This window comes from Sciurus vulgaris (assembly GCF_902686455.1).
Source record: "Sciurus vulgaris genome assembly, chromosome: 14".
In the NCBI taxonomy this organism is placed as follows: Eukaryota; Metazoa; Chordata; class Mammalia; order Rodentia; family Sciuridae; genus Sciurus; species Sciurus vulgaris.
The window spans coordinates 12,469,749-12,481,053 of NC_136475.1; the positions used below are offsets into that span (position 1 = coordinate 12,469,749).

An 11,305-nucleotide genomic window follows, 5' to 3' on the forward strand; every position below is an offset into this window, starting at 1 on the left:
ACAATAATAAACAAAACAGGTCTGCGGGTGTGACTTAGTGGCCGAGTGCCCCTTAGTTCAATCCCTGGTACCGCCCCCCAAAAAGCCAGGGGGTATAATTCAGGAGCTTGGTTCTCACAAGACGGGACTGGGAAACATAATCAGAGAAACAGAAGGGGTCTCACAGGCATTGAGAGATTCTGTTTTGTTTTGTTTTTTGGTAACAGGTGGTGGGGATATCGCGTTCATTCTGTTATTTATACTTTACATTCATATCACATGCTGTTACGCACATGGAAGATTTCATATTAAAAACCAACCACAAAATGCAGTACCTTTCATAAGGGAATCTTATTAAGGAGCTGTATATTCTGTGGTTGACTCCCCTCATCTTTTTTTTTTTTTTTTTTTTTTAAGTAGAAAGAAGGAAGCAGAAAAAAAAAAAATAATAAAATCCAGCCAGAAGAAGGACCCACCAAATGTTCAGGGACACAAAAGGCTCCAATTGGCAAAGCTGTTAATTGGCTGCTAATGCACGGGGGACAGGACTCTGGCTCTGTACGAAGGGTACCAGTGGGTATTTCTAACAGCTGGGCTGGATCAGCCAACAGACCACGGCGGGTCCTCCAGCACACAGCGCTGCGTGAGAAAGTGAAGACCAGCACTGTGTCCCGTATTCCCAGGTCCGGCATAATTCCAAGTCCAGGATGAGGTCAGACGTCCCTCAACCGCACGGGCCCCAGCACTCAGTTCCACTTAGATACCTGTGTGTTCAACAAACATGTATCAAGAACCATTATCCTAGTGCTGGGGGCACAGCAGAAAGGACAAAGACCAGGGACCTCCCTCCTGAAGCTCACACTCTGGTTCTCTCCAATCAGAGAGCCACCGAAAGCTGCAATAAGACAGAGTGGCAGGCGGTGAGGCAGAGAGGATCAGGTGGCCAGGCTGCAGAGTCAGGGAAGACAGGTACGTTTCCAGGAAGCGGAGCCCGGCCGAGATCCAAGGGTAACAAGAGGAGCTGGGCAGCCGGGGAGATGTGGACACCAAGGCAGAGGGGACAGGTGGTGAAGTCCTGACAGAGAAAACTGCCTGACACTGGAGGGCCCACACTTAAGGGCAGAAGGTGGAGGAGCAGCAGCTGGGACCCGGGCAGGTCAGCGCATGCGACTCCAAGGAGCATGACAGGAAGTTCAGGGCTGCTTTGTAACATACCTGAGGAGAGCTTTAAAAACCAGAGAAAGGGGGATGGAGCTATAGCTCAGTGGCAGAATGCCTGCCTAGCATGCATGAAGCCCTGGGTTCAATCCCCAACATCACAAAAAACAAAGAACAATAAAAACCAGAGAAAGTCTGCTGGAATACTATCAGGTTTACTACAATCACCTTCGATGAATGCCACCAGAATGTGCAGTCACGATCAAAAAACCCCTGCCCCTTTGCTGCTAGGAAATAAATTCTTTAAAAGATACCACAAAGGGTTAACTCGGGGTTTCCTCTCCTAAGGAGTTCCAATTAGGCTGAAAGAACCAGCCTTGCTACCCACATAAAAGGTACACAATTTGTACTTCTTATGATGTCCTGGAGTGACACAGAGTATACCTCCTTTGATTATCTAATTACAACTACGTGGCCTCTATTAGGCTCTCATTAACTGCAATTCTTGGAAACCTCAGAGTGTTTATTAAAGGTTTATCAGTCCTTAAAGATGTACCATTTACTTTTTACTCCTTACATTTCTCAGTTTTACACATCTAAATTCAAACTACTTCCTTTATTTGTGATTTCTTCCTTATGGTACTTTGGGGAAACAGGACCAAAGCAAGTCAGACTTCAGAGCCAACATCTGAGACTTCCGCACAACGCCTCAGGCAGCTGTGCTGAGCCAAAGATTTGCACCACTGGTTGAAATAAAATGCACCAACAAATTCAGCTACCTGAGCGGGACTCCAGTCAACACCAGACTGGCTAAGAAAGCAACACCATGCTGGGCTCCATCAGGTTCCAGCCTTCCAACAGTCATTCTGAGCAGGCTTGGTGGCCCCACATGTCGCCCCTAGTCTGAGGGACCCTGTTCCAAAGGAAGGCGATTCACACTAGGCACAGCATGAGGTGTAGACTCAATGCACGAACAAACACCAAGGTGAAGTTCCCTATTGATGGGGTAAAGAAGCCCGTTAACCAAATCTTGCAAAATGCCCATTTGTTGGCCTTTGGGCAATACTTACCCAACATGCTTTTAAATATTTAATCTTTTAATCATACTTAAGAAATACAGCCAGGTGCAATGGTGCATGCATGTAATCCCAGTGGCTTGGGAGGCTGAGGCAGGAGGAACACAAGTTCAAAGACAGCCTCAGCAAAATTGAGGCCATAAGTAACTCAGTGAGACCCCGTTTCTAAATAAAATACAAAAATACAAAATAGGGCTGGGAATGTGGCTCAGTGGTTGAGTGTTCCTGAGTTCAATCCCCAGTACCTTGATTCCCAGAAGCCCTTTGCTAAATGTTACTTTTTTTCAAACCAACCAGATGCCAAGCACAAATTATGCTCTCAGTGTATACTGCTTAATTCTAACCTTTAACTGCAACCCTCACGCACTCCTAGTAGAAAGAAAAACATGGTAAAGCTAGGGCCTGGGGCAGCGGCTCAGCAGCAGAGCACTTGTCAAGCATGTGTGAGGCACTGGGTTCAGCATGGCATATAAATAAAATAAAGGTCCATCAACAACTTTAAAAAATACTTAAAAGAAAAAAATGGTAAAGCCTGAAGTGGAACAGTTTCTGACCCTCCAGAGGAAACGCCAGCCTTTCTCCATCTTAAGGCTGAGTTCTACCACAGGTGCCAAGAACTGGATAAACTCGGTCGGACCTCTCGGTCTAGATTTGTAACCGACAGACTCACCTTGACTCAAAGCCAGCATTATCCACTATTTTCCACTACACCATCTTCCACCCCGACCCTCATTGTTTAGGGACTCGTTCAGGCCATCACCGGTTCAGATGCAACGATGAGAACTGGGGTTAAAGCAAGCTTTCTGCAAACAGCAAGTTTATTCATGTTATAACTTCACCATGACCAGTCTCTGCAAGATGACACAGGCAGACACATAATCGGACTCTGCAAAATAAAATCCTTCAGAGGGTCGAATGTGGGCAATGATACTGGGTCTGTTTTTTTTTTAATTTTAAAAAAATGTTTAGTTGTAGATGGACACAATACCCGTATTTTATTTATTTATGTGGTGCTAAGGATCGAACCCAGGGCCTCACGCATGCAGGGCAAATGCTTTACCACTGACCACAACCCCAACCCAATATCGTGTGTTTAGGGTTCCACTGATCCCATCTTGAAGGGTTTCAGAGAGCCCTGGGAGGGGCAGCGGTGGCCTGTGCTCTCTCTGTTCACTGTCTCTCACTGTCCACTGCCTCCCACGCGCTAACTTCTCCCTCTCCTTGTTCTCCCAGAGCAGACTGAACTTTTGTAAGAAATATTCCCACGGCTGGAGGCCGTATCCAAGTGAACACTGTATAACTTTACTTCCTTCCCAGTGTGGCAAAACTGCCTGTGTCGCAGAAGTCTGGAAACACCTCCTAACACTGAACACACTCTGTTGTTAACCTGAAGGTGGGGGGCAGCCTCGTACTGCCCAGAGCCCAGGAGTTCATTTCCAGCCAGGTCTCCTTCCTGCCCTCCCTGACACCCACCCCGCAAAAGTCAGGAATTAAAAAGGGGATCTCCCAAGAACAGAAGGAAGAGCAGTAAAGTAGAAACAGAGGACCAAGCATGAGGAGTGGGAGGGAAAGGGGAAGACTTGAAATAACGGGGATCAAATCACGCTATGTGCATGTATGAATATATCAAAATGCATTTGTTGATATAGAACTACAACGTACCAACTAAAAACACATCTAAAAAATTAGAAAACCAATAGAGGGAGGGGGTCAGAGGGAGGAAGAAGGGTAGGGAAGAGGATAGTACTGGGGAGTGAAATGGAGGAAACTATGTTCTGTGCATCTACCAATATGTCAGAACGAACCCCACTCTTAGGTATGACCCAATGCACCAATAATGAAAAATCAAAAAGGAAAGAACTAGGTTCCAGGAGATGGTAAGGTCAGCCTGCCTGTGCCTGGCCACCTGAGAAGTCAGTGCCACGGTGCCACGATGCTCTCCCCTCAAAAGCAGGAACTACAAGAAAAGAAAGAAAAACAAGCAGATGGAGGAGGACCCTGTGTCCCACCACTCCAGCTCCCCTGTGGTCAACTGCAGGTAAACAGGAAGCAGAGGAGAGATGGGCATCCTCCTGTTCCATTCCATCAGCTCAGCCTCAGCTGGAAAAGCGAGGCCTCTACGCCCATCCAACTTGCAAGAAAAAAGTGGGATCCATCCTTTATAAATGCATTCACCCACCTATTCATCCAAGTGTTGGCTGAAAGGGGAAATCCTGGGGCGTGACACTGACCAAATGCTACTGGGACATCGTGTGCATGCAGGAATATGTAACAACTAATTCCACTATTATGTATAATTATAATGCACCCATAAAAACCAGGTTCAACCTGAGGGCAAACACACACACACACACACACACACACACACACACACACCCACGAGAAAAGAGCCATAAAAAATGTTTACCCAACGTATGTTATATGCTAGGCCTCATCATAAGTAACATACACACCCGCATAAATAGGTAATTAAGTAAGGAAAAACTATGACGAAAACACATGAGTATACTATACATATTAGAAAGTTGAAAAGTTATGGAGAAAAAAATAAAACAGGGAGGTGCATAGTGAGTGTGAGTGAGTGTGTGTGTGTGTGTGTGTGTGTGTGTGTGTGTGTGTAAGTAGGATAGCAAATGATAATCCTCAATGAAATAAAAACATATTTCTGAAGTTTGGCAATGCATATCACATTAGCTTCCAGACCTTATGTTTAAACTTCTACCTGACAACAAATTTAGCATTTCAGTAAAAGGGACACTTTTTGATTACCGTACCCTCACATTTTATTCCCAACCCTTCTTCACCCCCTCTACTTGCTCTCCTCCAAAGAAGAGTAACCCAGCCTGGAGGCACACGCCCACGTGCCCACCTACCCAGAAGGCTGAGGCAGGAGGATCACAAGTTCCCAGAGCCTGTCAACTCAGGAAGACTATGTTGCAGAAGATAAAAGGGATGACAATGTAATTCAGTGATGGAGTGCTTGCCTCGCTTGCTGGAGACCCTACATTCAACCCCTAGCCACGAAAAAATAAAATAAAATAGAATGCTTTTTACTTCAGTACCCGTTATTTTCATAGACTAAATCCAAATTTTAAACTCTTAAACTGCCAAAAGTCTGTCGCACTGAATTTCTACCTTTTCCTAAAACCACCGACACAGAGCTGGCCTGTGGCCAATCAGTCTTGACTTTACAAAATCCTTATGTGGCGCCAAGAAGACTAGCACCATGGTGATATGGTAGGTCTGGGCTGCTCAACTGGCACACCCATGCCACTCACTTCCAGGCTAAATGCCCAAAGGTCAATATCAGGCTACACAGGAGATGTCACCCTTGCACAATCAATAGGAGGTTCTGGGTCTCTAAGAAATAAAGCAAAGTGTCTTCTTGTGGGCCTTCCTCCTTTTTTAATTTCTTTAACTTTTTGTTGCCTTTAAGAATGATCTGCATATTCACAGCAAGTTCAAACCAAAGCTCAGGTATTACAACACGAGATCTGCTTGGTTAGAGAATGCAAGGGCAAGGGGTCCTTATCATTCAGCATTCATCACACCGAGACTCTGGAAATCAGAGTCAGAAGCACGACCAGGCACCGTTCAGGCAGCTTTGCCTCCATGTCTAGGGCCTGCTGGATGGGGTGACCTGGAAGCTACAGGCCCTATTCACCTGCCCTCATAGATCTTTCCCAAAGCAGCACACACAATCTCAGCATTCGTAGGACAAATCATCCTAGGCTTCCCACTTCACAAACCTCCAAGCCCTGTACTCAGGGCTGAGTCAAGGATGAGTATCCTTGACTATAATGGAGACCATCTGTAAACCAGGTACCCTACTCAATGCACCATAAATTAAGATACACTATCATCAATGAATGGGGCACAAACCCCTCTCCTCTTCACCTCTGCTGGGCCCTGCAAGGCTCCACCAAGCTCCACTTCCCAAGAGCCAGGGTACTAATCACCACTCTGCAGCTCAGAGGCCCTCACAGGCCCCTATGGATTCCTGCCTTCTGTGCGAACTCCTCCCCCGAAAGCCACCTGCTGTCTCTGCTTCTCACCAGGACCCTTCCACCTCCAATCCTCCTGCCAACTCCTACCCACTCTTGGGGTCTCCATCAAGCCTCCCTCCTCTAACAAAACCAGCTGCCAGCTTTCTCTGAGGTTAAGTTACAGCACAGTAACTCCCCTTGAACTTGGTTCTGCCATATTGGTCCATTTCCCCTACTGGACATGATTGGATAGCCTTCCCCAGACTGGCTCAGGAATCACCAACAGTTAACCTGGGCACCCAACCTGGTCTTCTGACTTTTATGACCTTGCTGTTAGGAGGACTGTGACAGAAGGTCACTGTTGTTCAGATTTCAAAACTGGAAAATTTCACATAGATCCCCTAAGTACAACCACAGTTTCCTTCATTGATCTGTTTAAACAGGTGTTCTAGCTAATGCAAGCTGGCCTCAATTTCCAAAAGCTTTGGATCATAACTTTTAGAAAAAAAAAAAAAAAAAAAAAGCCTCGTTTTTCGTCAACTTCACAAGCCTGAGGTTTCTTTGTCTGGTTTTGGTTTCTGTTGTTTTGTGTTCCCTGTCATTCCCCAGAAGACAGTGAAGGGGGAAAACCCCTGGCTCATTTTTGCTACTAAGATCAAATGTTTGGGAATCACACTACCTCAGTTTCTCCTAGGCAAATGGACACAGTCCCAGGCCCACACAGCAGACCTCCCAAGCTGCGCCTCACCATGGGCTGGCCAAGAGTCTCCAGCCGCGACACCACCTGGAGTCTCAGGCACGACCAAATGGCCAAGTCCAGGCCTGCCCGGGCGACCCGCTGTCACCTGGCACCCAGCACAGAGATCCACTGCCCTCCCAGGGGGTGTCCCCCCGCTTCCCCACCTCCCGCGCGCCCTCGGCTCAAGCTCCAGTCGGCGTTTCTTCTCCAATCCCTGAACCGAGTCTGGCCTCCAGGTGCTCACCCAGCCAGGTGGCAAAGACACCTGCCTCACCCGGGAAAATGCCCAGCCCGCGAGTCCCTCTGGCTCAACCTCGACGGGAGGTTGCAAGAGAATTGCAGAAGAAAGGAAAACAAACCCGAGGAGGGCCATCCTGGCCCGGTGTCTCCCAGAAAATCGCCACCTGCGACTCAGCCCGGGGCGGGGAGCCGCAGGCGCGGCAGGGAGCGAGGCCCCGGGCCCGGCCCACCCCCGCGAGACCCTTACCGGTGAGGCGACCGCCCCCCTCGCCGTGCCCGCGGCGCCGCTGTAGGATGAAGTAGCAGCTGCTCTTCTGGGTCACCCAGAGCTTCAGGGCGTTCTTCAGCAGCACCTCCTCGGGCTTGAGCCACATCGCGGCGATCCGGCCGCGCTGGAGGGCTCCCGCTTCACATCGCCGCGGCCACCGGCCGCACCGGGCCCAGCACGCTCGGGAGGAGGCGGTGGCGGCGGCTGCGCGCGGGGACCGCACACCGGCCGGTGCGCAGCGCTCGCAGTTCTGGGAGCGCAGCCGGAGCAGCTCGCCCCGCGCACCCCGCGCGCCCCGCGCACCCCGCGCAGCCGGCGCGCCGCCCCGCCCCCGTCCCGCCCAGCCCCGCGCCGGCCCCGCCCCCGGCCGCCCCCGCCCCGCCGGCTCCCGCGGCGCCTCCCGGGTTTCCGCGTCCCAGCCGCCCGACTCACAGTTCCGGAGTGGAGAGAGGAAGTCCGATCCCGCTGCCAGGTCCCCTCCCTCCAGTCCCCGTCGAGATCGCGGGGAGCGCCTGGGCAGCGGCGCGGCTCCAACCCCGGGCGGCGGCTCCTGGGAAAGAGCTCAGGGTGGCGGGAGCCGCCCCCGCATACCTCATTCCAAGAGGTGGAGGAAGGACCTGGGGAAGAGACGTCTTGCTCTGCAAGCTGCGGGTTGCCCAGCCCAGAGCCCTTTATTTCGGGAAGGACAGAATGCGCCAATGCAAGCCACTAAAGCAAGCGTTTGGGTTTTAAATAACATTTTGGAGATCTCCCACAAATAGCATGAAAAATAAAAACAATTATGTTCGGATTTTTTAACATAGCACACTTTTAAAAGATTTTTTTTCCATTCACACATCATACCTGCCCATAGTTTGGGGGCAATGAATGACATTCCACTACATGTATATGATGGGTAACGATCCTATCAGGACAACTGGCATATCCATCACCTCAAACATCATTTCTTTGAAGGCACATTTGGGAAGCTCTCACGAGTGACCTGACTAAGCTGCAAGAAAGACAGAGGTGTTTGGGGAACCTGAAACGTGTCAGACCAAGCTCAACACCAGACATCCTAAGGTGCGGATAATAGGGGTCCCATACTCAGAAATGGTCAAGTTTGTTCTGAGAGAATGTGGGAGGCTGGAAAATGTGGAGTGAGGTGATAATAGTGAAAAGCTACAGGGCATGTGGAGGTAGGTTTAAAACTGAGTATTGGGCTGCGGAGATAGCTCAGTTGGCGGAGTGCTCGCCTCCCAAGCACAAGGCCCTGGGTTCAATCCCCAGCACCGCATTAAAAAATAAATAAAATAAAACTGAGTATTTCCAAGATTAACATATAAAAATCAATAGCTTTCCTACCAATAGTTTCCCCCAAAAAAGTACTTGAGAATAATCTAACCAAGGAGGTGAAAGACCTCTACAATGAAAATTATAGAACACTAAAGAAAGAAATTGATGAAGATCTCAGAAGATGGAAAGACCTCTCCCATGTTTGTGGATAGACAGAATTTATATTGTTAAAATGGTCCTATTACCAATTAGAGCAGAACCACTGCAATTGCTAGAAGAAATCACAGAGTCAATACCCAACACATTGGCTCAGGCACTGAGTGCCTTAATAAGACTCCTAAAACTCAAAAAATAAGACCAAGAATCAATAAGTGGGACAACCTCAAATTATAAAGCTTCTGCACAGCAAAGGAAACAAGAGCAGGAAGAGATAGCCTACAGAATGGGAGAAAAATCTTTACCATCTACTCTTCTGACAGGAAATTAATATGCAAAAATACATAGAGAACTAAGAAAAAAAAAAGCAAATAACCCAATTAATAAATGAGGAAAAGATCTAAATAGACATTTCTCAAAAGAAGGGGCAACAAATAAATGAAAATATGTTCAACATCCCCAGCAATCAGGGAAATGCAAATCAAAACTACACTGAGACCCCATCTCACTCCAGTCAGAATAGAAAACATCAAGAATACGAATAATAATAAATGCTGGCAAGGAGGTGAGTGGGAAAGGTACATTCATACATTGTTGGTGAGACTGCAAATTTGTACAACCCCTTTGGAAGACACTATGGAGAGTCCTCAAAAGACTGGGAATGGAACCACCATATGACCCGGCTATGCCACTCCTTGGTATTTATCCAAAAGAACTAAAATTAGAATTCTAAAGTGATATGTCAATATTTAGAGCAGCACACACAATAGCCAAGTCATGGAACCAGCCCAGGTGCCCATCAACAAATGAATGGATAATGAAAATATGGTATATATACACAATGAAGTTTTACTGAGCCATGAAGAAGAATGAAATTTTGTCAGTTGCTGCTAAATGGATGGGACTGGAGAACTTGTTAAGTGAAATGAACCAAATGTTTATTCTCGTATGCAGAAGTTAGCGAGAAATGAGGAAATTTTAAAAGGGGGGGGGGGATCCCATGACAATGGAAAGGAGAACAGTGGGGCAGAGGAGGGGGATCAAGGGGAATGGAGGAGGGATTGGAAGGGTGGAACTGCAGAATGAAATTGACCAAATCATGCTATAGGCACACAGGACCATATCACAGCAAATGTCACTTTAATGTATAACTAATGCAGCAATTAAAAAACAATAAATAAATGGAAGGAAGATCAGTAGCATAGAGGAAGGGGGTAGGGAGGGAAAAGGACAGTACTGGGGATTGAAATGGAGCAAAATTATGTTATCTGCATCTATGAATATGTCACAACCCCACTATTATGCATAATTATAATGTACTAATAAAAACATTTAAATAACATTTAAAACTGATAATAAAAATAAATGATAATAAAAACGTTTAAAGTAAGTATTTCCTCAAGGTTATTTTAGAAAAAGACACATAATAGCTGGCCTTGAACAAGCTGGGTGTGGGGGGAATCCTCAGGGAAGCAGTTAAATCTAACACCCCAGCCAAAGAGGGCAAAGAAAAAGTCCATCAAAATATCCCTGCAGCTCAGTTTTAATAAAGGAATCCCTGAGACTGTGACTGCTAATTAGAACTTAAAAGTGCTAGTAAAATCCTTACAGGACACCTGAGATCAAACAGAGCCCTTCACAAAAGCCTAGGAACCTGTTTGTAGAAGATCCAAGATGATGGGCTCAGAAACCCTGATCAATCAAGAGGGGTGTCTCATGACTGTAATCCCAGTGGTTTGGGAGGCTGATGCAGGAGGATCACAAGTTCAAACACAGCCTTAGCAATTTATCAAGGCCCCCAGCAACTTAGCAAGACCCTGTCTCAAAATCAAAAAAATAAAAGGGTTTAAAATGGCCTGGGGATGTGGCTCAGTGTTTGAGCATACCTGGTTCAATCCCTGATACCAAAAAGGAAAAAAAGAAAAAGAAACCCTCAGCAGATTCAGTAGAGAACCCTGTGGAAAGGAAACCATCAAGACCACTCACCTAGGCAGCAGGGAAGCCAGCGGTCAAGGACTAACCAGCCACAGACAAATGTCCTCTCGGGGAAAAATAGAGGACGTCAGCTATAATCAGGAGCTTGGGGTACACCAGGGTATACAGAGTAGGGAGGGATGACAAGAAAATATTCCTTCCAGAAATATTCACTAGCACCTGACACTTTCCAATGTCTTTCTAGGCCCTGAAGTTGCAGAAATAAATGGGAGATGGGCCTGCCCTAAAAAACAGGTAGGAAAATAGATGCAGAAAAGGGTAGTGGAAGTCAAAAGCCATGTCTACAGGGAGCAGTGAGAACACACAGTGTGACTGGCCAGTTCCTGGGGAAGGGGACTCAGAAAGCTCTGCACAACCCCATTGCTAGATGAGAACTTGAAAAATGAATATGGATTTGCCGAGAGGTCAAGTAGAAGAGTGTATGTCCGGTAAA

At 47.2% G+C, this 11,305-nt stretch overlaps 1 protein-coding gene across 7 annotated transcripts in view; it reads right to left on the minus strand.

Moving 5' to 3' along the window:
- The window catches only part of TBC1D8 (TBC1 domain family member 8), a 115,525-nt gene extending 107,762 nt beyond the window's left edge, over nt 1-7,763 (minus strand). For 4 of the 7 annotated variants that reach the window (XM_079110999.1, XM_079110993.1, XM_079110991.1 and 1 more), the window contains exon 1: nt 7,426-7,762. In XM_079110999.1, the coding sequence (XP_078967125.1) occupies nt 7,426-7,552 (127 nt within the window). In that variant the 5' untranslated portion in view covers nt 7,553-7,762. Of the gene's footprint in view, nt 1-2,883; nt 3,017-7,425 lie in introns of those variants that run through there. The other 3 variants (XM_079110995.1, XM_079111000.1, XM_079110997.1) reach the window with 3 other exon arrangements.
- Between the last annotated feature and the right edge of the window lie 3,542 nt (nt 7,764-11,305).